General features: G+C 41.3%; 1 protein-coding gene across 8 annotated transcripts in view; it reads left to right on the forward strand.

The window, feature by feature from the left end:
• The window catches only part of eml1 (EMAP like 1), a 65553-nt gene that overhangs the window by 31537 nt on the left and 7756 nt on the right, over window positions 1–26260 (forward strand). For 2 of the 8 annotated variants that reach the window (XM_021317490.2, XM_021317486.2), the window contains exons 2-15: window positions 5608–5790; window positions 6062–6115; window positions 9857–9995; window positions 11920–11934; window positions 14922–15050; window positions 15228–15256; window positions 17877–17903; window positions 20183–20312; window positions 22189–22338; window positions 23170–23239; window positions 23380–23490; window positions 23610–23705; window positions 23789–23923; window positions 26019–26118. In XM_021317490.2, coding sequence (XP_021173165.2) covers window positions 5608–5790; window positions 6062–6115; window positions 9857–9995; window positions 11920–11934; window positions 14922–15050; window positions 15228–15256; window positions 17877–17903; window positions 20183–20312; window positions 22189–22338; window positions 23170–23239; window positions 23380–23490; window positions 23610–23705; window positions 23789–23923; window positions 26019–26118 — 1368 coding nt within the window. Of the gene's footprint in view, window positions 1–3492; window positions 3542–5607; window positions 5791–6061; window positions 6116–9856; window positions 9996–11919; window positions 11935–14921; window positions 15051–15227; window positions 15257–17876; window positions 17904–20182; window positions 20313–22188; window positions 22339–23169; window positions 23240–23379; window positions 23491–23609; window positions 23706–23788; window positions 23924–26018; window positions 26119–26260 lie in introns of those variants that run through there. The other 6 variants (XM_021317489.2, XM_021317487.2, XM_021317488.2 and 3 more) reach the window with 6 other exon arrangements.

The raw sequence follows: 26260 nt of genomic DNA on the forward strand, positions 1-26260 counted from the left end.
AAACTGAAGGCCGTCTGGTTTTATTTATTTTTCAACTTCACATTGTTTTCCAAAAATCATGACTGACTCATACTGTACATCATATAAAACAAATGTGACATTCATTGAGAGTCTAAAACTCTTGTCCTCGGGGGGCCCGGTGTCCTGCAGCTTTCAGGCATGCATTTGCTCCAACACGCTTGAATCAGACTATTAGGTCAGTACTGGGGCTTTGTAAATCCGGGGTGTCCAGCTCCAGTGCCGAACTTTGGTTTGTTATTGGCTTTGCAGTACTAGTGCCTCGTTTGGCCCTAATCTCAAATCCAACTACTCTCTTTGTTTTAACTGTTATTCAGGAATTCAAATTATTCAGGACTAAACACATCCAGCTGCTCTTCAATCAGAAAATGATTACAGTGGATTGGCGAATTATGTCGATGATTGATAAAAATTGTGACAGACAGTTACCTTCATTAACTTCTTTAAGCCAGATGAACACATACAATTACAAACGATATAATTAAATACACGAGTAAGGACAGCAGAATTGAATTCAGATAATCATATTAACACATGCGACTCACTGGCAGAAATTGATGTCCTGAAGGAACAATTTGCACCGGCTGAAGTGGCCGTGGCAAAACACCATCTGGACAAATGCATGAATATTCTGGAATTAACAGCGGCCGTCAAAGGGCACGTCCAGCAGGTCCGGAGATGTGCCAGAAGTGGTGATTTCACCCCCGCCCGTGCTTTGGAAAACAAAGTCAGACTGTTGTGACAGGCTGTTTCCTGGAGCCATTTTGACTTTTATCATCTTTTTGTTTTTACAAATGCTTGTTGTGGATTTTTTTTTTTTTTTATAAACGTCCTGCAGCTTATTCTGCAAGCAGAAACTTTCCATCAGGACATTTTATCCTCTGTGCAGTGTCTCTGCTCTTTTGGAACAAAGAATGTGAACATTAATCAGCCTCTATCTCAGTGGGTTATTGGCGTGTTCAACAATAACCATCTGTTCATGACAAGGCCCAACACATTGTCCACAGCTGGAGTCACAACATTCTGGGAATGACCTTGCCATGTGTTTTTTTTTTTTTTTAAGTCCTTAAGATTTTCTGCATAAAATCGTACAGTTCTGTGAAAAGTGCTTTGCCTCCTTATAGATTTCTTCTTTTTTGCTTTTTTTGTTTTCCTTATTTTTAGATTTCCAAACTAATTTTAAGATCATTAAAATGCAGCTTTATAATTATGCTTTAATTGATTGATTTAAAACACTGCAAAAATTGACTAAAAATAAGTAAAATGTTCTCAAAGTTAGTGTTTTTGTGAGCAGGTAAATAAGATGATCTGCCAATGGAATGGGTATTTTGACCCCTAAAATAAGATAACTAGACATCCTGCACTTGAAATAAGATGATGGAGATGAGTTGCTGCTATTTTAAGTGCGTAAGACTTATTCCATTGGCAGATCATCTTATTTACCTGCTCAAATCAAGGACAGATACACTCATTTTAAGAAAATGTTACTTATTTTTAGTTCAGTTTTTGCAGTGAAAAAGATACAAAACCAACCTGGCCCTATGTGAAAAACTAATTGCGCCCCCTAAACCTACTAAATGATTATGCCACCCTTCCTGGTTTTTGTGAATCTTTTGCAGAATTGTTTTAATTTAATCACATTTGAAGGGGCAAAAACAACCCGTTTTAATTCATGTCACAGCATATCAATTGGATCTAAGTCCAGACTTTGACTAGGCGTCTCTAAAACCTTATTTTTGCTGTTTGAGGTAGTCACTGGTGAACTTGCCGGTGCACTTTAGATCATTGTCCTGCCGTCAAACCTGCCGGTGTTTGAGCTTAAGGCCACAAGCTGACGGCGGAAGGTTCTCCTTCTGGAGTTCCTGCTACAGAGCAGGATTCATGGTTCCAACAATGACGGCAGGTCATCGAGCTTAAGCAGACCATCACATTACCCCCAATACGTTTGGCTCACAGTGTGATGAAATATTGTTTGTTTTACACAAGATGTCACAAGATGCACACTTTCAAATCATTTTACTGACGATCTTGACGATCATCTGTATGTGTTTTTATTGCCAAATGCAAGATGGACCTTTGTGTTCTTTTTGGTCAGCTGGGGTTTTGGTCTCTCATGGAGGCCATTTTTGCTCAGTTTCTTTTTCTTACTGTTGAATCATGAACTTAACTGAGTGAGGCATGCAGTGCCTCAGACGTTGCTCTTTGTTCCTCCGTGACCTCCTGGATGAGTTGCAGCTTCACTCTTGGACTAACTGTGGTAGACGAGCTACTCCTGAGAAGGTTCACCGCTGGAGTTGCTAAACCTTAGAAATAGCTTTGATGTCAATGACATCTGTAAGAGTCAGTGACTTTGTTTCTCATCTGTTGCTGAACTTCTTTACATCGGGGCTTGATGTGTTGTTTTATGAGATCTTTGAGTCTACCTTCTGTCGTCTGACCGGCTCTGTGTAAGTGATCAGTAACCAGACCTGTGTGATGGTGGAGAAATTTAACTCAGCTTTTGTGATTAATCACAATTAACTGGGATTTAAATGGGATCAGATTGATTTATTACTCCCTAATTAATCAAATCCTCATTTGAAAAAGTGTTTTTGCATTCACCCAGGGTACGTTTTATTTAAGTGCGACAAAATTACTTTTTTAAAGACCTGCATTTATTGAAAGCCTTCACTATGATGATAGACGATCACAGAGTTCACATCAATGGTCAGGTACAGGTAGCGCTGTGAGCAGCAGAAGTTTCTTTCGAGCAGGAAAATGAACCGGTGTGAGTGTCCCTGTTTTGTATTTGCCCTTCACTGAACCCCCTCCGTGGCTCAAGTGACGGACATGCAGTCAAGCTTGCAGCCATCTGCCTGAATCTCATCGTCTTCCAGGCGAAGGTAATGGGGACCATCATGCCCAGATGCATTAAGGTGGGCAGAGAGCACCGTCAAAGATTGGTGACGCCGCCACATATCGCTCCAGTAATGAAACAAGGAAAGAGGAAGCTGAGGAAAAAACCAGCAGAGATTATGTGATTTAAGCTGATGGCTGACAGGTGTGAAGAGCCCACCGGAGATTGTTAGTGGGGAGTGATCCACTCACCCAGAGAAGGAACCGGCGCGATGGTGTCCGAGACGCCTCGCTGTGACGGATGTGTTGTTAAATAAAGATTGACGTCTGGACGATCTGAATCTCTGGGCAGAAAGTACGCGAGGGTGTTATTAGTAAGGGGAGAAATATCTGCCAAATCCTCAGTGTTTGTGTGACACGTTTATTTTTAGTTTTATTCTGGAGGAATAAGAACTTCTCTGATCTCCTGTGACTCGGGGCTGAAGCCGTTGCAGGAAGCAGGGTGACAGACACAGAGCTGTAACACCCAGTCATTGTACTGCAGCTACGCCGTCGTTCTGTCCCTGCTCAGAACAGACTCACAACAGATTCTCAACAGACAAGCGAAGCTTTCTCTGAGGAAATTCACATCCTGGCAGACGTTCACATCTAAACATGAGCGAGGGTCGCCTCAGAGAGATATTTCCAGGTGAGAGGAACGGTGTTATGGTCGTGTCAGTCTGTATTTAGCTGTGATAGCTGTGATTCTGGAAGCATTGATCCAAAAAAGAAAAGACACTCTGCTTAATTTGAAAAGGGTGAGAGAATTCATCATTGTTCATGTAAGCTTGCAGCTCTTAACGTGATGCAAGAGTTTTTGTGCACCAGCAGATGTAAATCAGCTCTACTTCCCCAGATTTTTGTGTTACTACTGGAGTTTTAATTATCACAAAGGTGGAGACACAAATAAATCAAACCAGTGAGGCAGGTGGTTTCATTTAGTTTTCCAAACCCCCGAACTTTGTCCACCAAGGACGTTTTTTATTCTGTAATTGTCTGTGTCAAATTTGCTTCTAAAGGTAGATTCAGAAAGGTACGGTAGTTGTACCTAAAAATATATATATATATTTTTTTATGCAAGTTTATCTGTCGAATATGCAAACCAGCAGCAATTCACAAATAAAATAAGAAGTTGTAAATAATCCTTAGTTTGGGTCAGAAGCCCCTACACAATAAACATGCAACATCAAACAGGCTTAAATCGGAGGCAACCGGACCTTCGCTCAGCTTTTCTGAGGGAAAAAAACACGCAACCAAAACAAAAGAAACACAATTCTGGTTCACGTTGTCCTTTCCCTCGAGATCACTGTCCATGTGTGCTTCCACAGCATGCAGTTAAGATTGCGGAGCCAAGGATGCTTGGCTTATATACATCACTGGCTTATTCACTCCTCACACATCACTAGCATCTACTGTGTCTGGGTTATGGATTACAGGAGGGCTGAGGGGCTCTGCTCCATACAGCCAGAAATAAATAAATCTGCTCCATACAGCCAGAAATAAATGGTAAATGGACTGAATTTATGTAGCTCTTTTCTGGTCATACAGCACTTTACATTCACCCAATCACTCACTAACACACAAACTTTCATACACAGATAGATCAATAGGCAGCATGGGGTTAAGTGCCTTGCCCAGGGGCTAATCGACGTGTGACAGGGGAAGCTGGAATCAAACCCACCACCTTCCTACTCTACCAACTAAGACACAGTCTCTAGAGAAACTTTCTCTAGCGACTTCTTAAAGGTCTCATATGGACATTCAATAAAAGTCTGCTAATAAAAATAAAAAAAAGTCTGTTAATTTAATTAAAGAACAAGATCCCTTGTTTGGTGAGAAAAGTAACATTAGATAAAGACTCCTGGTGCTACATAGAAAATAAAATTTGCTTGACTTTTACAGGGAACGAGTGGGACCCCCATTGTAGTATTAAAAGGGAAACACTTTTTTTTTCATTCATTGCAAAAATTAATTCGAAAACTAGCATTTCTATTTTTCTATATAGCTGTTAGGGTTATGATATTCCACTGGGCTTTTGTTATTACTACAGAAAACAATTTTTATGACAGTAAACATCCAGATAGAGTCCTAGCTGGGGATGTAATCTTTTTAAGGAGCTTTCATGAACCCTCAGGATCTCATCATGCCACTTTGTTTTCAACGGCACATCATCTGAACTGCAGCAACTGCTGCATGTGATTGTTTGAAGACGTTATTTATGAAGGTCAAGAGCCTTTTCCGTAACGTTGCCGGGCGGCGGGGGTCTATCTGAGACTCTGAGTGGAAACAGAGACCGTCTAATCAGCCGGAGCCTGCCTCCCTCATGCATAATGCGTCACGCTGTTATTACAAATCTGCAGGGAAAACACGGCGGTGATTTACATGAATATTTCATCGACCCGCTGTGACATCAAAGTGTTGGTGTAGGAGACCCGGCGTAAGCGTGCACACTTGTGTTTTGCTTAATAAAGTGGACCCCGGTGGCCGGTGCTTGGCCTTGATCTGCGTGTCAGCTGGAGACGAGACGATGGTCTGTTCAGCTGGATGAGAGGGCAGACAGACACCGGACAGTCTGTTCTCCGGGACTGACCCGCCCCCGTTTGGTGTTCTCTGTCCGTCCTTCTGCTGGACGAAGCCTATCTGTTAAACCTGACATCATTTAAGAAGTTAACGCTCCATCCGCTGGTCTGACCCGAGCTCCCCGTGTCTCCTCAGATGACAGTGCGTCAGCGACGAGCAGCATGGAGGTGACCGACCGCATCGCCTCCCTGGAGCAGAGGGTCCAGATGCAGGACGACGAGATCCAGCTGCTGAAGTCGGCTCTGGCCGACGTGGTCCGGAGGCTGAACCTGTCGGAGGAGCAGCAGGCCATGGGCTCACGCAGAGGACCCACCAAAGGTAACGCAGGACACGCATCTTACTTCTCTTCCTCTTCATGTTCAGACGTTTTGTTTTTTAGTGATTTACCACAGACTCTTGCTTAGATTTTTCTTTGCGAAGCTCTTTATTTACATCTCTTTTTGTAATTTGTTCTTCATACTGAAGTTTTGCTTCAGCTTCTGCTTGTTCCCTCCTCTGACCAGCTGTCAATCTCTTCTCCGTCCTGTCCTCCCTCCCTCCATGACCCGGCTGTGTTTTTGTTAAATGCATTTGTGCGTTACCCATACAGACCCCACTAAGATGAGAAAATCTCCATCAGCAGACAGCAGTTTTGGCCAGTCAGGTAGGCCGACTGCGTAGCCTGTCTGCACTCGCCGGGCCTGTTGTGCACATCGGGGTCGTTGCCTGCTCTGTGGGGATCTGTATGGTAACATTTCACCTGGATATCCGGTTAACTGCTGCACACGGCACCATTTAAAGGCAGATGCTAAGACGGATTTTGCTTCAGTATAACATCTAGACTCCTAAGAGATTTCTTTGCACAAAGTGACTAACACAACATTCATAACCCTTAAAACAAGTTTTTCATTTGTAAATGAAACGTTATTCATTGTAAAGCCAATCAGGCTGAGACAAAAGTTTGTCATTTTGTTCATAATAGGATGCCAAGTAAATATTTAGATAACGATGTCATATAGTTTTTTTAAATTTATATCTGGAAAGAGGGTGATTTAATTGCACTTAAGCAACAAATACCAACATTTTAATAAGTAAAAATATATGTTTTCTATTGAAGGGAAGAGTTAGGACACCCTAGTCTTTTTTCTCTTTGGTTGGAATAACATCTGAGGTGAACTTTCTTGGAAAGCCAGACCTGTAGCCAACTGCAGGGATTTTAAATTCTGTTTTTTAGTTTCCTACAAGACTCAGAAGCTGCTGCTGTCTTCTTTCTCTTTTTCTTTGGATCTCACCACGGTTCTCATTCTCACATCAACAGTCAGGAGACCCAAACTAAAAGTCTAAGGTTTAAACAGGAACAAATGTGCTTTAAAATGCTGCCATTTTAAGTCAGGGTCCAAATCAGCAGCATTTGTACTTTTAAAATTAGATTTTAGAGTTCTTCTTTCTATCAGGTTATCAGATTGGTTATATTAGTAAGCTTTAGGCTGTTTTTAGGTGTCTTGATTTTTTATTTTTTTTATTTTTGTCTATTAAATAAGTGTCACCTGCCAGTTAGTTAAACTACAGCTTTTGATTTTTGATTTCTTACATGTTTCAGTCAAAGAGACCAACCTTGATCAGCCACCCACTGTACAGAAAATGTTAATTTACCCTCATAATCCAGACGGTTGATCTAGACTGCACTTGTTGCATTATTTTGCATGCTGCCACTGCTGCTGTCTGTCGCCCTGCATGCAATCTGCTGATTTCCTGCCCCTCCGCACCCACCTGTTCCCTCAAAGGCCAGGTACGCCCTGAACACGTTGGGAAACACGTTCAGGGAGTGATTAGATTGAGACAACAAGCTCGATTTGCTTTGTTGAAAGCAGAAACATAATCATTTACACATACAGTAAGTGGCTGACTGAACTGTCTAATTATAGACTGGTGGAATAGAAATTATTTTCCACACATTGGAAAAGCCTTAAATCAAATTCAGGACCCTTTTCCTCCCAGTCAGATCCACTTACTTTGCTTTCCCTATCAGAGTTTCCCTCCCCACCTTGTATCCTGCAACTCAACAGCTTTTACATTTGATTAAATATAACAAAAAACGTGAAGGGTGTCATTTTGTGCTTCTGTTTCATATCAGCTCTGCATGTGTCTGTTAAACAGTATTTTTTTATATATATACCTCACAGAAGCTGATGGTTGCATGTTGACGTTCGCTGCGCACGATGGAGTTTACAGCGTAAAATGCGGAGCAGAAACAGATCAGAGCTCTTAGCTGCTTCCAGTTTACTTTCTGTAGACGTGTTGAGTTTCACTGAGCTTTGAGAAGGTGACTCAGATGTTGAGTGGTTTCTCTTTCTGCTCTCGAGTATTAGCTGCAGACATCCAGCAGACTGCGTCCCTCTGCCGAAGAGCAAAAAAAAGCTCAACACACGCGCTGATCTGAGTCATGGACCCAGCTGTTTGTCCTCTTTAACACGACAACAACGTTACAAACATCAGTTTGTTCCTGCAGCGTAATGACTACTCTGGAGAGTAGTGTGTGTGTGTGTGTGTGTGTGTGTGTGTGTGTGTGTGTGTGTGTGTGTGTGTGTGTGTGTGTCTCTGCTGGAGGAAACTGCATCTAATAAATATTCATCACTGCAGATGAAGCTAAAACATTCAGACCCTTCGAACCTTTCCACATTTTGTCACATTACCACAACGGTCATCGTTGCAGATTACTGGGAATTTATTTAATAGATAAACATTAAGAGCTGAATAATTGTGAAATGGAAGGAAAGGGATACATGGATTTTTCCGAAGGGTGTGAATACTTTTTCGCTGACTGGACAAACGGAGCAGGCTGTGTGTTTCCAGACCTTTTGGGGGTTTTAACTCCCATCATTTTATCTGTAAAACTGTGTAATCAGAAAGTTATCATTAAAATCGTGCAAACTGTTGGGTTAGATAATGGCGTATTACTGATGAACTTCTACAAATCCATATCTGTCCCCACATTAAATAGTTTAGAAAGCAGGAGTCAGGGTTTAAGGCTGTTAAAGGGGCTATACAAATACATTTTAGTGGAAAATATAGACACTTTTTGTATGTTATTTGTATTTTTCTTGGAATTATAACCCAGCATGCAGAGTTAGTTCATCACCTTATTCCCTTCCCGCCAGAACAAATGGGATTTGTTTTTTAAGTCATACCCTTTAAACTGTTATTAGACAGTGAAAAACACACAGTCATACTGCCTGTAAAAGAGCAGAGACGTGTTCTCGGGAGTGACCCAATGGATGAGTGTGGGTTTGGCAAATTCCAGGAAAACACCCGTTGCCTGACTGCACGGTGTTAAACTCTGGCACCGAGTGCTGCTTTTTATTGAGTTGGTCTCAGACTCTTAGTTTCTGTGAAATAAACTTCTAATGCTGCAGCACTGCCAGACATTTTGAAGTATTTCATGCTCCCAAGTTTGTGGTAACAGTTTGGAGATGGTTCCTTACTGCTTCGACGTGACAACAGTGCACAAAGCCAAAGGTCTGCGAAGACATGGATGAGTTATTTTGGTGCAGAAGAACTACACTGGTCTGCACGAGGTCCTGACTTTAACCCAACAGAACAGTTTTGGGATGAGTTAGAGTGGAGACGGAGAGCCAGGCCTTCTCGTCCAACATCAGTGTCTGACCTCATGAATACATTTCTGCAAAAAACGGCAGAAAATTCCCAGAAACACACTCCTAAACTTTGCCGAAAGCCTTCCCAGAAGAGTTCAAACTGTTATCGATGCGACAGAGAAATCCTTTAAAAAATATATATTATGTCCAAATCAACGCTGAAAGTCTGGGGGGTGCTGTACTTTCACACAGTGAATGTAAAAAACAAAAGTCCAAAGCTTAGCACACTGCAAATAGGGAACTAAAAGAAAGTAAGATTTTCTTGAAATAAATATATTTCTCCTTGATTTGAGCAGCTAAATAAGACTATTTGCCAATGGAATGAGTATTTTTACCCGTAAAATAAGATAATTAGAAATCCTGCACTTGAAATAAGATGATGGAGATGAACTGTTCTTATTTTAAGTGCAAAAATCTTATTCCATTGGCAAATAATCTTATTTACCTGCTCAAATTAAGAAAAAATGCACTCATTTCAAGAACATTTTACTTACTTTTAGTTCAATTTTGCAGTACAGGGTCTCCCAGATAGTGTCACAACAGTAGATCAATGTTACAAACATATAAAACGTTGTACAAAATATTTTCACCCCATAGGGTTTGACTCTGTGGGATCATGTCTGTCTTCTCCTCCCGGGACATCGCACCGGTTGATATTATTAACATGTCTTGTGGTCTAAAGAGCCGCATCTCCAATGTTGCTGCTGCAGCCGACGCCCGTGCTTCACCTGCTGTCGTCGTTTGTGTTGCAGCCAGGCCGATGATCGCCACCCTGCCGGTACGGCCCACGGTCAACAACGGGACCGTCCTGCCAAAGAAGGGCAGCAGCACTCTGCCCTCCCCAGCTGGATCTGGGTCCAGGAAGGACGCCAGCCCAGCAACCAACAAAAGGTTAGGACAAGAAACAAAGAACCACTTCTCAGCAGGTCTCTACATTTAGGAGGTTGTTTTCCTCTTCGGTTTAATTTATTTTGAGTTATTTTTATGAAAGATTCACCCTTTTACTCGGATGACAGATTTTATGATGTGCACCAGCTTTGGTGATGTTGGTTTATAGATTCCCGGGGTCCGGTTAACACGGCTGGAAAGGTTCGGTGCACACAGCCATGACGCAGCGTCTCTCTCCCACCATTTTAACCTTAACATCTGAGGCTGACTATGAGCCAAATCACTGACATTTAACAGGGCTGAGACCAAATCAAGGCTTCTTTGTCACTGCTGCGTGTGTGCACGAGCAGATCAAGTCATAAATGATGTGTGCCAGGGGAACGCGAGCCTTTTGCCTGCTCCTGGATGACATTAACATAATCAGATGAGAGCCGCAGACAGTCCGAACAGATGTCCCAACTCTAACGTTTGTGCTTAATTATGTTTGCGAAAACTGGGAGGAAAACCCTTTCAAACTCTCTCTGAGTTTCCCTGGAGAGGAAAGATTTACTAAATCTGATTTATTACATGTCTTTTGACTCGTTTAGACAGTTTACAGAACATTTATTTTTGAGTCAGTGAGTTACAGTAAACAAGGCTTTGCAGACAAATTTCAATAAATCTGATAATGACTTAAAAGTTTTGTTTTAGTGACTGAGCCCTAAAAGTCAAATTGTTATTATACAGATTATTAACCAGTTCACACAGACTGGTTTGTTTCTGTTAATTCTGATGATTCTGGCTCACAGCTGATTAAAGCCCAAAATGTATTTTATCAGAAAATTAGAATAATGCATCAGACCAATCGTAACTTATTTTAATATAAGAACGTGGACTTGCAGAACTTTGTCTCTCTGTACTATGCAGTTTATATGGAGACCATCACACTGTGGTTCTGCTGTGGCGTTCAGGAGACCCAGGTTTCTTTAAAAGCAGCCTTCAGCGCATCAGGATTGTTGGATCTGGCGTCTCTCACCCTGGCAGTACTCCATGGATTTCCTCCGGGGTTTATATTTTAGTTTGTTGATTAATGATCATTACAGCAGGTGTTGGTTCTTCTGGCGGTGTGGGCGGATGCCAAGTCCTGCAGGGAAATGAAATAAGCATCAGAAATGTCCCGCAAATGTTGACCGCAAGCTGCTTGGATTCTCTGCCTCTCGAGAGTTTGGGACTTTGATTTCCTAATGAAATGCAAAGTTGTATCTGAGAAGGAGAGTTTGGACCACAGAACAACAGTTCATCCGTTTTTCCTCCTTAGCTCAGGATAAGATGCTTCTGACGTTCACTCAGGATTATAATACCACAAGGAACGTGACTGTTGTAGGTTTATGAATCCCTGACTCTACGCGCAGTCAGCCTTCTGACAAAATGTTTTCCTTCCACTGAACTTTCCTTTACCGTGCTAGGATAAACTGGTTTCTTTTGTAGCTTGCCCTCCATGTGCAGGTCATAAATGACAGTCTGTCAAGTCAACTAGTGTAGGTAATATCATGACCACGGGAGGATGTTTCTGTGTGGAAAAATCACTTTTTATTGCACTTATGCAATATTTCTAATTTTGTTAGAGTTTATTTAGGGGGTTTTATCAGATGTACACCATAATATTTAAACTTCCCAGAAGTAAACACTTGAGATTCATCACTCTGTGTGTAATGAATATGTATATATGTTTTGCTTTTTGAATTGAATTGTTGAAATAAACCCAGATTTTTTTCAGTCAGTTCACAGTTTTCTCCTCTCTCCTTCATCCACTGTGTCGCCTTTTTCCCCGGACCCATCTCCTGTAGCCCGTTTCTGATCATATCTCCTGTCTCCTTCTGATGTTTTTGTCTGTCTTCCCTGGGACATCCGGTCTCTTCGCTTTCTCCTCTTTGTCTCCTCCCACCAGAATTTTGTCCCTCAGGTGAGAGTCGCCCAGCCTTTACGGCAGCTAACATCACCGCCCCTTTTAAAACGTCATCCTCGGTCCTTTTAACCCTTGTGAACAAAAATGTCTGCTTTCATTCTAACCTCCTCCCACCGTTGATGTTTGTGCTGTGTTAACTTAACGCTTTGTCGCAGTCTTACTAGGCGCTGCCAAACAAACAGCAGCCTCCAAAGCCCAGCGGCCCAATTAGGGCGCCGTGATTCCTCACGGGAAAAACTGAGCAAACAGTCGCTCCTCTCTGCTGCTCCGTCCTTTGGAGGACAAACACACACAGTTTGTGCAGAAGGGGTGGCAGAGCCAGCGGCCAGTTTTTGGATCTGAACAGACCTTCGTCCGATCGGCTGGATTAGACGACCCGCGAGCATGCTGGCTGGCCGGCTGCTGATGGAGCTCTTTTCTTTGTTGCGGCTGCCCTCATGCAGATCTGCTCAGCTCAGAACAGTGACTGCAGATCCCCGGACAACATGATGCCGATTTAAACAACCGGCCGCGGGGATGCGATGCTGCCATTAGGTGGAGAAATACAATCTCATCGTTTTGCGCTTTAACAAATTGCAAAGTTTTACTTTTTCCAGCAGGCTTGATGCAGACAATAACCCGACTGAGCAAATAGGTTTTTGTTTGCTGCCTAATGTGCAGCTTGTTGCTTTGCAAGGCAGTGAAGCGTTTTTAATTTATTGCGTTGCCTGGACTGTTCTATACGTTTTTAGGAGCAGGATCAGGAGGCTTTGAAACAACAGGCTGTCAGTGGTTTCTTTTGCTTTTAAACAACAGGGAAATAGAATTAGTGTCTTTTCTGTGTAGATAGGAAGTGGTCAGTTTCTCCAATCTGAACAGAATCTGTTATTTTACCCACAAATTGTTCTAAAAGGGGAATAAGATCGAATAAAATAGACATCAGCTGGGCTCCTTCTAAATGAAATTACATTGCATATGACTCACAAGGTTTTACCAAAACAGAGCTCTAAAACTTCTGAAATTAGCAACATATAAAATAGCTATGCATGCAAATACAAATATTTAAACATGATCTTAAAGATAGATTGAAAACATAAAATGAATGATTAAAATAGAAACACATTTGCAGCAGCATAGCAGCAGAACCGGCTCCAAACATGTGGCCCTTCCTGAAGCTTAATGCTCTGTGCCAATAACCACATTAAATGCCCTAAACATGATTTTTTTTTTCTTTTGTCCCTTTGAAAGCAAGTTTCCTGGCTAAGCACAGAAAGATTAATGATTAAAAATGTCCCCTCACTTTCTCTGTTGTCATCTTCCTTAAAAATTAAAAGCACGTTTAACTAATTTTAGCTGCTTTTAGGGGGTCATTTTCTTGTTTTTAGCTATTAGTTTATATAATCTACTTCATCGGGATCCAAAATGTTTTATTCTTTCATGCACACCCAAAACTTTCTCCTAGAGGCAAAGATCTGGGCTTCAGCGTTTTGGGTTTTTCCCCCCCAGAAACATTTTAACAAAACGCTGAAACCACCAACCTTCTGACGAACTTCCTACCCCTAAACATTCCTAATAACTTAGTTTAGAGCAACATAGATCAACAGCACTAACAGATGACTAAAAACTTTATTTTAGATATCATCCATCAATGGATGTAGTATCTGAATCTGCACTGCAAAGACGGATCTAAAAATAAGTAAAATGTTCTTAAAATTAGTGTATTTGTCCTTGATTTAAGCAGGTAAAAAAGATTATTTGCCAATGGAATGAGTATTTTTACCCCTAAAATAAGATAATTGGACATCCTGCACTTGAAATAAGGTGATGGGGATGAGTTGTTCCTATTTTAAGTGCAAAAATCTTATTCCATTGGCAAATAGTCTTATTTACCTGCTCAAATCAAGGACAAATACAGTAATTTTAAGAACATTTGACTTATTTTAAGTTCCGTTTTTGCAGTGTGTTGCATTTTGTCAAATTTATTTTAAACCACAAACTTCAGAGCGTTTTTTAGGATTTTATGTGATAAGCAAAAAAAATGGAGCATAATTATGAAGTGGAAGGAAAGTGATGCACGAATTTTAAAATCTTTTACAATAAAAATCTGAAAGTCTTGTTTCACATTGTATTCAATCTCACTCAGAGGCCTCACAGGTTCTTTACAGAAAATTACAGGACAAACAATATCGTGGAGACCAAGGAACCCAGCAGAAAGTTGTGGAAAAGTTTAAGACACAGGTTATAAAACAATATACCTGGCTCTGCACATCTCTCCATCCTACCTGTAGTAGGTAGGTAGGATGGACCTACTACAAACCTCCAGAGACTTGGCCGGACACCTAAATTGGCAAAGGGGATCAATGATCAGAGAAGCTGTCAAGAGACCCATGGTAACTCTGGAGGACATGCAGAAATACAGCGAAGTGGGAGATTCTGTCCACAAAATGACTATCAGTCATGGCCTCCTAATAGTACGGTCTTTATGGAGGAGCGGCAGAAAAAGAAATCCAGTGAAAGAAAACCAGAAGTTGTCCTGTTTTGAGTTTGGAGAAGAAATTTGGCTTCAGAACGTTCTACATGGAGGAAAACGAACACTGCCCTGTGAAGCATGGCGGTGGCAGCATCATGCTGAGGGTATGCATCCCTATGGACTGTGGTGGAGGCCGATGCCATTAAACATACGGCCAGAGCTGCTGGAAGGGTTTAAATCGGGGATTAGAACGGCCTAGTTAAAGCCCAGCTCTGACTGAACTTTAGCTAGCTTGCCAGAAGAATGCTTGTAGAGACCAAAACAAAGATCAAATCAAAAATAGGAGACAGAATTTGTGTTTAAAGTGACAAACACTAAAATGTAGTTGAAGGGGTATGAAGACACAGTGCATGATGGCAGATGTCACATCATGACAGAAGCTCACAGAGGCTGATGTCAGGTCATTTTACGGCCTGTTCCTCGTCATTCTCTCTGCCTCCACTCATCGCTTCCACCCTTCTCTTTCTCCCTGCAGCACTGTCAGGCGAGCCAACTCAAACGAACACGTGGGAACTCTCACTCGCAAGGATTCGGGCGACTCCAAGGGCAACCGGACCCGCGCCGGGTCCACGGGCAGCAACTCCAGCGGCAAGAGGAGCGACAGGTAAAGTGCAGGACACGTGGCGGGCGTGTTGCCCTCAGCCAGGGGCGCTTTGGGTTTTTATTCTTCTGAACTAAAGTGTGTTGCAGTCTCTAAATCTTATGAGTGGAGAAGAGGAGATGGTTCATCTGACCTTGGCTGGCTGATTGACAGCTTTGTATTTACTCATTCACTTTGCAGCAAACAGAGGGACCCGGTGTTCAATGCAGGTAAGAGTCCACGGCTCCTCAGTCTGAAAGCTTTCACTTTCTCCACCATGTTTACAGCAGACGCTCAGTGGTTCTCTGTGTCTCTCACAGATCTCTGCATCTTTAGGATTTAGAGTCTGAGTGCAGAATTGATCGGCGTTTCGTTTGTTTCCTAGAGGATACCAAATTTAGCTGCAGCTATGGTTTGTGTGCCCCGCTGAGCGCTTTGCACACAGAGAACCACTCTCAGCCTCTCTCCGTGATGTCCTGCTGTAAACGTCGATGTTAAACGTTCATTCCTCCCATCATCTTTTTATTTCACATTTAACACGTTCATCTCATAACGACTCATCCTGGCTTTAAAATTCATGGTGAAATCTTTTTTAGTTTAGTTTCCGCTGAATTATTTTATGCAGTTAAGATTGTTTTTTATTTTAAATTTTATTTCAGGTAAAATAAAAACATATACAAATGAAATACAGTTACCTTAAATTTTAGCTCCGTCCAAAGATTCTCCCACAGATTTAAATTTGCTTTAAGCCTTTGGTGTGAATGATTGGCACCTGTGCCTTTTTATTGCAGAAGCACAATCTTCCACTAAAAAGATGCTACAGTTCTGCTCCACTGAGCTTTGGAGATGATTTTATTCCTCCTCGCTGTTTGTGTTGGAGGATACATTTTGTCCAGCTTGTTTGTCACAGTTTCTGTTGGTTTAGTCTTGATAGCGATTTCTCTGACTGTAGACAAGGACCATTAGAGATCAGGAGCAGCTTTTCTGTAGCCATTGGCTTGCATAACTATGGATGCAGCTTGATGTCTTAGTTTATAGTTTTTACACTTTAGAAGACAAAAAAAGCATCTCTACTTCTATATTTTATTGTGTTTTATGAATTCATTTTGTGAGTTAGGCTTGTTTGATCATATCAGATTGATTTTTGTTCATTTCTTTTTAAAATAAAGTGTTACTTCAGTGGCACTTTGGCGCAGCTTTAGTTAAAGTACTAAATATATAAGTACAGTGTATTCATATATGCCATATATGACATTGAATCGATGAAAAGCATTTTGCTTCTACCTCATTTAAATGTCATGTTCTCTTGTCTTTCCCATTTGGAAGAGTTATTAAGAGAAATGGACAACAGTTTCATGTCATATTTAAGATTCCAAGGCAACAGAAAGTCAGGGATTCCCTAAAAAGTAGAAAGTATGAATAAAAACTGTGTTTAATGTTTGGGGAAAGAATAATTTTGACCTAAACTGTTTTGCTAAAAACAATTATTTTTTTAACATTTTCCCCAACTGAGTGAAATGTTCTCAGAATAAAAGTTGGGTTTTGCACAATTTTTAGCCATCAGATTTTGCAGCTGCAATAAAAAAAATGCATTTCAAGGCTTTTTGCAGATGCTTAGCAGAACTTCCATCTTTGGGTCACGGTTGATTTTTTGGAAAAAACCTGGGCGCAGTGCATGGACTGCTGAGGGTATTTATGAACATTAAAAACGCAGAATTTCCCACTTTTGGTGTTTGAGGCCAAAGATTGGCTCCCCACATTTAAATGCATGAAACTCTAAAGGAGAAAAGGTCACTACTTTACAATAGTGCTCTCTTTATGGAGTCTTATAAATAGTTTGTAGACATATTATAATTTAATCTGTAAACACTTTAAAAATGATTAATAACTGTTTATTTTGCATTACTAAAGGGCGAGAAAGAGACAAAACTGATCGCTTTCCTGCAATATAGTGAGCCAAATCCATATTTGGCTAAAACGTTTCCAATTCTATATATTTCATCTAGAGTTTCTATACTAAATATTTTACTCAAAAGTAAAACATCGTAAGCTCAATAAGCATTTATAAACATAATTCTTTACCAAGTAATTCTCTACTTTATCACGGGATAGTAAACATCCACAACGATCAAAGGGAGCCTTATTGTAAAGTGTACACCATGACACAAAGTAGAATATGTCATGGTACAGAATTATGTATTAAATGCTTATTGTGCTTACAAGGTTTTACTTTAGACGGAATTATTTAGTAAGCAACTCTAGATGAAATATAGAATTTGAAACAATTTAGCCAAATTTAAATTTGGCTCACTACTTGGCAGGAAACTGGTCTGTTTTGTCTCTATTTTGTCTCTTTCTTGCCCTTTTTTAATGCATATTAAACAGTTATTAATGATTTATAAAGTGTTTACAGATTAGTTGTACCAAGAAGGGGGTGTTTAATATAGAAAGATTACTGTCAGATTAAAATATATTCAGATGTCCTTATGGCTCCTGTTGAACTCATTAGATAGCATAACCTAGCTGTAATGCCACACGTACTGTAATACTAAACATAGATGCAGGATATGCATTAGTTTCTGGACAAACATGCATCCTGCTGGTTTAAGGTGATTAAATTAATGTATTTGTTTTGTGCAAAACACTGAAAATGGAGGTACAGATAAAAAAAAAAGATGTATTAATGAGCAGGAAGAGGGAAGAAATGGTCTCTGTGGTTTATTAAAAACATCATGGACAGAAGCTGCTGTTCACCAGGAAACAGGAGCTCACTTTAGGACACACCGAGAGGTGAGAAAGCGATGCCCGCCTTCATCTGCTGCTTGTGTGTCTCTCTGTGACCTTTACAAGGGATGCGACGTGTGACCCACTGCAAAGGTAGGCCAGGACCCCTCCAACCTCCCCCCATACCTCCCCCTCTGTCTTCACAGGTCTCTGAATGCTGCAAATAATTACTTTGGATTTATTTAGACATGTAGCCTCTGTTCTCAGGTCAACTTTAAAAAAAACCCCGCACGTTTTCAAACCTTTTCCTTGCAGTACGCAGAGAACTGTCCAGACAGGCGCAGGAGTGGACTGCTGAGCTGTGTTTGAAAATTTCCCTTTGAATATTTTGTGACTGGAAAGAATCTAACTCACAAACATCCCACCTAACCTCCACTGAGAGCTGCGTCAGTGTGTTTGCAGAGCTTCACGTGTTCAGACCCCGTCTGTTTGCTCACAGCTTCACTCCGGTCAGTTTTTTTTTGTCACTACAGTAACGGCACAAAGATGTCCGCCCAATGCCTCGCAGCTTTGTTTTTTCCCCCTAAACTCCTGCTGTAGATTTGACCCTGCTCTTTCAGTCTCCCTGCACCTGGAACGGGTATTTGCATTTGCATTTTGTACAGAGATTTCTATCGAATCTTGTCTGAGCTTCCAGCTTTTTGTTTCCCAACTCGTCCCAAAGCGTGTGCCAAGAAAGCGGAGAGTAAAGGTGGATTAAATCCTTCGAGCAAAAAGCAGCGAAGACAGTCAGAGGTCTGATTTAGTTTGTCTTTGTTGAGGCGCAAAGAGAAATGTCAGGAAAGAGGAAGAAAACATGGTGATGATCCTCAGCCAAGATTCTTCCCTCGCCGTCGTGATCAGCAGCTAAACCTTTAAATCGCTCAAAAGTCTTTGGGTCGGGCGTGAAGCAAACTTGCCTAAACTTTGCTACTTTATTCCTCCCAGCTTATTCCGTTTTAATTTCACCTCCTAACTTCTGACTGAACACAGCTTCAGAGGTTCTCAGATTCATTTTTAAAGAAACATTTGGCTTTTATCAGATAAACCTGACTCTTTTAACTCTTTGCCCCCTTTAGACTTGAAGCAAAAGATATTTCACGGCTGAAAGTGCTGAGCAAAAGTGTTTGCCTCCTCAAAGATTTCTTCTGTTTTTGCTCCTTTTTCTCACACTCAAGGTGTTTTATATATAATCTAATCAATGTTTTTAGCCACTGAAGCTAAAATAAAAAAAGACTATTTATATAAAAAGAAAACGGTAATCCAGTTTTTTGCAGATTTCAGTTGCGTCCATAAAATTTTTAGTAGTAGCCTTGAGATGTTAGTGATTTATAATAGTTTCAGTTTCCCTGCCTAACTTCCTGCAGCAGCTTAGTTTGTGTTTTACTTTCACTCAACATGACGTAAAAAAGTAATTTCGTGCATCTATCTTCCCTCCATCGCCTCCTCCTCCTCCTCTTCCTCTCTCCCCCGTCCGCACCGTAGTCACAGTGCAGATATACCTCGGTCGCTCGGCCAAGCAGCGGGCGAAGAGCCGTGGCCCGGCAGCTTCGCTGTTAACAGCTCGCTTAGACGCCAACCTGAAACCGAGCTCAGACAGCAGACGGGCCGCCGTGTCCTCGCTGAGAAAGAACCCAAACTGTGTCCTGCAGCTGAAGTCGGAGAGTTTCTTGTCTCCTCTTTACACTCCCAGCTACCGCAGCCCTGTGAAATCCCCCAGCCAGTACTTTCAGATTTGTTACTAGCTCCTAAAAGGCTAAAATCAACACTCAGCCTTGGAATTATTACTATTTTAGGCAAGTTATTGGCTTTAAATTAGATCTGAAAAATTAAAAGGTTAATAATGTCGTCTCTAATGAGCTTTTTGTTGTAAAATGTTTTATTTCTGTGTTTGTATTCTGTATGCAATATATTCAAAAAGGTACGCTTAAAACGGATGAGAATGTGTCATTTCAGCTGGCTTGCTTGTGTCTGCATGTTGTGTTGTTGAATCTCTGCTGTGAGGTGAATATTGCAGAGTTTTTAAAAGGCGCTAAAGTTCATTTTGTGCCCTCTGTTTTCACAAGGATGTGTTTGAAGCTACCAATAAAAGGCAGTTTAAGAAACCCGTTTGTGTTTGTGAGTTCTGTTATTTCTTGCTTGGTTTTTTGTTAACAGCAAAAACAAGAATAAAACTCCACCTTGCCATTACCGTACATCGTTCTGTTGCCGTTTAACCTGTGCACACATTCAGCTTTTTAACCCACCTCACTCATAACTCACCAGCGCTGTGTGTGCTTCCTTTGCCCCCCCCCCCTCACTTCTCACTAACTCTGAATTCATCATCCCGCAGAAATAATCTGTTTGTAAATGAATGCATGGTTTGATGACGCTCTTTCTGTTGCCTTTTCTAGAGGAAGGGTATGTGAAAATGTTCTTGAAGGGCCGACCCGTCACCATGTTCATGCCTAAGGACCAAGTGGACAGCTACAGCCTGGAGGCCCGAGGCGAGCTGCCCAGCAACAAGCTCAAACTGGACTGGGTGTATCCTGACGCTGCGGCCTGAGGGTCTTCTGCAGAGATAAAAGCTGAAAAGGTTCTGCTGAGTAATTGTGTGCAGATAATAAATACAGCTCATGATGCCGGAGAAAGAGGAATGTGCAGATGCTTCCCCTGCTTGTCAGAGTTGGTTGTTTTCACCGTGTGATGCCGCCGCCTGGAGTCGGTAATGACCTGCTCTCAGCTGACGGGCCGAAGGCGCGAGCAGTCAGCAGCTCCTCTTTGTGCTGTTTTGGTTTTCATTTCTGTTTTCTTCAAATTTTTTTGGCCATCCTTGCTTATTTTCTTTGTTTGTCAGGAGTGAATGTGGCGTCCTGTTGCACCTGGCAGAAACAGAAAAAGGCCAGAAGGCCAAAAAAAAAAAAAAAATAGAAGAAAACTGAGTAGGGAACCACAAACAGCCCAAACAGAAATCAAATGCAGGCTTTGCATCCAGACCGCTGAGTAGAACCACGTTTCGCTGCAAATACAGCTTCAGGTCTTTCTCCCAGCTTTTCCATCTTGATACCAACATTTTAAAATCTTTTCACAGACCCTCCGTTGTCTATAATTGGATTTGGGCTTTGACTAGGCCATTCTAACACAACAGTATGCTTTCATCTAACCCTTTCAATTCAGGGTGGATGGTCTGCTGGGAGGGGAACCTCTGCAGCCTCTAACAGACTCTGACAGACATTGTTATCCGTGCTGAAGGAAAGCCTCCCCACAGGACTATGCTGCCACCACCATGTTTCAATATGAGGATGGTGTGTTCAGGGTAGCGTGTAGTTTCTTTTTTTTACTATGGCAAGGTTTGTAGCTGTGCCATTTTCTTCATACCCCTTCAACTTTTTACATTTAGTCACTTTACCACAAACGTCTATGTTCTAGTTTTGAGCTGATAAAAATAACTACAATTTTCTTGAAGTGAGTGCATTTATCCTTGATTTGAGCATGTAAATAAGATGATCTGCCAATGGAATAGGATTTATGCACTTAAAATAGGAACAACTCATCTCCATCATCTTATTTCAAGTGCAGTACATCTAATTATCTTATTTTAGGGGTCAAAATACTCATTCTATTGGCAGGTAATCTTATTTACCTGCTCAAATCAAGGACAAACGCACTAATTTCAAGAAATTTTTACTTATTTTTAGTTCTGTTTTTGCAGTGTACCAGAAGTAGAAGTAGAAACATTTTCTGCTAAATGTACACACCCTATTTTCAGGAGGACGTGACTAATAAGTATCTTGTGGGCAGATTATCCCACTTTGCTGGATTTCTGCATCTTCTCCAGAGCTACCGTGGGTCTTTTAGCAGCTTTTGGGATTGATGCTCTCCTTGACAGTCAAAGTGTACGGCCATGTTTAAGTAGGCCTGCAGTTGGTCCATCCTCTCTCCATCTGCAGATGGAGAGAGGATGGACCAGGAGGAACAGAGCTTGATTAGATTTTCCAAAGCTTGGGATATTGCTTTATAACCTAACCCTGCTTCAAAATGTGTTCCTTGGTCTCCGTGAAGCTGTTTGTTCTCTGATGTTCTCTAACGAACCTCTGAGTTCTTGACACACAATGGGTACATGTATGCCGAGAATAAATGACACACAGGTGGACTGCTGGAGGAAATTAATGTCACTATGTTGCTTTGCTGGCATCAGGTTAAAGGCGGTTAAAAATCAAACTGCACACCACCTTTTTAATTGTTCTTTGCAAAATAAAAGCTAAAACCCTCATTTTATCACTCCTCACATTTATTGAACGGCACCATTTAATAATTCTTTTTTCTTTACGTTTCATGCTTTAATTGTGCATTTTTTCTGCAAAATGCTACGAATCGCTTTAGAGAAATGCGCCTTGATTCCTTGACCCTTACCACTCAGCTACGGTTACCGCGGCAGAGACTGTCGCTCCAACCTGTACCTGCTTCCTACAGGAGAAACGGTGTATTTCATCGCCTCCGTGGTCGTCCTGTTCAACGTGGACGAGCAGCTGCAGAGACACTACACAGGACACACGGACGACATCAAATGGTGAGCCAAACATGTTTCCTGCTTTTAATTTCTAGCATCTGCTCGCTGGCGGGCACACGGATCAAGAAGAGGTGCTAAATGTTGTACCGACACCTTTCGGACACAACAGGACGACACAGTTACAGTGAGTTTGTGGCGTCTGAAAAGATCCTTCGTCTTGGAGGTTCAACGTTTAGTTTGCAATTTGGATTTTTCCTCTTTTAATAAGACATTTTTTTGTTTGTTTTCTGGGTGGTGATGATTTATTTACAATATAAAAGCATGCTTACAACTGAGTAGAATGATGGAGGACCTGTCAACTGGTTATGCTGGAGCAGACTGAATAAATAGGGGAGGGGATGGAAGGAGCAGAAGGTGGAATAAATCACCCAGGTGAAAGGAGTAAAGCAATTAAGCAGAAGGGGAGGGAGGGACAATGAACTGGCAGGGGCAGAGGGAGAACTGAATCTAACAGGGAAAACACGAGAATGGCCAGATATGAAGGATTGACCTAACTAAACTAAGACAGAGCATCAAGAGAATGAAGATCTAACAGAACTATTGAAACCATAACGAACAGAAGACAACTAAAACAGGAACAGAATCTAATAGAAATACTGAAACAGAAAGATAAATAGATGACATAAACAAGTACCTAAGAATAAACCATACCAAAAAAGAAACATTGAGAAAATGTTTAAACTTTTAATGTTTCCCACCCATATCAGAAATCATGTAACAACTTGTCATGTCTTTCAACCATGCAGCTTATTTCTTTTATTTAAATAAACTTTTTGATGTTTAAAAAATGGGAATCTAACTATTAATATGTGTATTTTTTGCCTTCACCAGTCTGGCGGTCCACCCCGATAAAATCACAATTGCGACCGGGCAGGTGGCAGGCACCTCCTCAGATGGAAAAGTAAGTAAAGTCTCCTTTTTTATCTTATCATTACTTTACTGAAGTGACATTGAGCTTCATAAAATTAATATAATATTCATAAATCCTGAAACTAACTTTGTACTCTGATGCTTATTGGTGGATTGTGTTTTCTCTGGCAGCAGCTGGCTCCTCACGTCCGCGTGTGGGACTCTGTCAGCCTCAACACGCTCCACGTTCTGGGCACGGGGTTCTTTGACCGAGCGCTTGTCTGCCTGGCTTTCTCCAAGTCGGTAAGGAAAGCCGGCCGGCCGGCACTCTTTGACACCGTTCCAGTTTTGACTGGAGTTAGTTTTCAGCCCTCTTGCTGTGCGACTAAATAAACACGTATTTGGGTGGTTTTACACATCAGAATGGAGGAAACACCCTTTGCGTTGTGGATGACTCCAACGACCACGTCCTGTCTGTGTGGGACTGGCAGAGAGAGGAGAGACTGGCTGAAGCCAAGGTGCGTGCATCTCATGGCACAGTTTGTTTGCTCTGATGTTTGATCTGATGAACTTGTTTCTTGTTTTCCGTGGATCTGCTCAGTGCTCCAACGAGTCCGTGTTCGCTGCAGACTTTCACCCGACTGACAGCAACGTCGTTGTGACTTGTGGCAAGTCTCATCTCTATTTCTGGACTCTGGAGAAAGGCTTGCTGGTCAAAAAGCAGGGCCTGTTTGAGGTAAGAAAAAAAAAAAACAATGGCAAACATCTAGTCTCACGATAGCCTATCATTAAAGTATTTAACATGCATAAATGATCAGTCTATCACACATTTTTAGAAAAAGTCAATTCTAAAAAAAAAAAAATCGAATAAAATAAAGATTTAATTTGGAAATCAATTTTCCCTGCTGACTACTCCTGCATTGAAAGGATCAAGATTTTTTTTTCTGTATAAGAAATGAACATCAAAAGGTCTAAAGTTTTGGTCTCTCTTTAGTGTTTAAATGTATATAGCCATGTTATTTGCCTATACCAAAAAATATGATAAAATAAGTCTATATACGCCAAGCGTCCGTCCAGATAGTGTTTTGATCGTCCTTTTTGAGCCTAAATAGAACCCCAGCAACGGGCACAATGAGCTGATATAAAAAAGATGTGGCGCCGTCTACTGACAGTACAGCAGAACTGTTAGAAACCCAGATGGTTGCCATTGACTGAATAAGTCCCGACCAAGCTTACCGTGCTGTAATTCCTCGCGGAAAACCGTTAGAAACATCTTCTCCCGCCTTTTTTACGCTTGATCTTGGTCTTTTTTTCACAACTACGCTGGGAGATCCACACTTGCTCCATTGCTTCGGCTCTTTGACCAATTGTGCGCATGTGCAGTGACGTAACCCAGGTCACGTGATGTTGTAATGGTAAATATACAGTAAACGTCTATAGGTTTCAACGTCCCATTTCTCATCTTCGCTGACGAGGAAAAGCTCAGTCGAACAGCTTTTCAGTCCCGAGCCTGAAGGCCGTTCTGGGGTTCTGTGTCAGCGGCTCAGGTCATTGGATGTTTGGTTGGTGTCCAAGTCTGGAGCGCTCTGGAACTGTTTTACATCCGTCTTAAAAAAATCACTAAGTTACAATGAGCATTCTGACGGTGTGAAGGTTTAATGTAACTTCACACCAATATTAGACAAACATGGCAAAGCTTGTGACTTACACACAAACGTTTATCACAACCAAATCTTTCAAGTTTACCAGGTTTGTTTGGACCTTAATTGTTCAAAAACATCTTGGTTCTTTGTTCTGTTTCTCTGTCAGCACACAGCTTCCTTGGTAGCTGGCAGCCCATTTTTTATCCTTTTCAAGTCTCTAAAAAACTCTTTTAAATTAGATATACAAGTACTTGGGAGTTTAATTATAGTAAAATGCACATTGGTGCATTACACGGCCAATAAGAAAAGGTCTGTCTTGTTTTTTGTTTTTTTTTCTTACTGCATTGTTTAAACTCCATGAACTCCACAAATGCAAATAAATGATCATTGTAGATAAACTAACTCCTGACTGGAGCTACTTACACATTTAAGGTTTCCAACATTGTAAACAAGTTTAATTGAGTTTATTTACGTCTTGTCAAATCTCTATGTACTTTATTAAAAACTAAAATATACCTGATTTATACAAATCGAATAAAATCAGATTCTAATTCCGTTACATTTAAATTCGACCCTAGTTGTAATGCAACGTAGCTCCATCAGATAAAAGGTTATCTAAGGAGTTGCTGACTTTGCAGCAATTCCTCATATAGAGCAAGCAAGCAAGCATGTGGCGACTGTGGGAAGGAAATACTCCCTTTTTTAACAGGGAGAAACCTTCCTGCAGAGCTACGTGTGAGCAGCCAGAAACTGGCAGAGTAGGCGCAAAAAAAAAAACTTAATCAATCAATCGAATTAAAAAGTTACTATTTCAAATTATCGTGTCGATAAAAAATATATATTTTTCTGCAGAATCAAAAACAACAAACATCAGATAATCCCAGTGAGAGACACTTTTATAGTATTCACAAGCATTTAGACATAAATCTTCTGGGTGAAATAAGACTCTTGTTGCAGATTCATGTGGGTAAGAGGCTGTTGTGGCTAGAAATAAGAGTATCAGTCAGGGATGTTCAGAGAAAACAGTCAAAAGCGTGTGAAAGGTCAGATCTTGTGTTTTCGTATGTGTATAATGATCGTCTTCATAAAAGAATAAAAGTTTCATATCTGTAATGATGTGTGAATTCCTGTGTGGTGGAAGCAGGCACTGAACGGAAACCACTCACGTGTTCCTGTGTCGTGTTACAGAAACAGGAGAAGCCCAAGTTCGTTCTATGTGTGACCTTCGCCGAGAACGGCGACGCCATCACCGGAGACTCCAGTGGAAACATCCTGGTGTGGGGAAAAGGTACCGAGGATCTGCAGAGATTTAGCAGACAAAGGCGTGAAAGTGATCAAGTCTGAGAGCTGGAGGATCAGAAAATGTCTATTTTTCTGATCTCCAGCTGCCAGACAGGTTTTGCTGCGGTGAAGCAGACCGCAGGTCAAAG

The sequence above is a fragment of the Fundulus heteroclitus genome, chromosome 19 (genome assembly GCF_011125445.2).
Source record: "Fundulus heteroclitus isolate FHET01 chromosome 19, MU-UCD_Fhet_4.1, whole genome shotgun sequence".
Classification (NCBI taxonomy): domain Eukaryota; kingdom Metazoa; phylum Chordata; class Actinopteri; order Cyprinodontiformes; family Fundulidae; genus Fundulus; species Fundulus heteroclitus.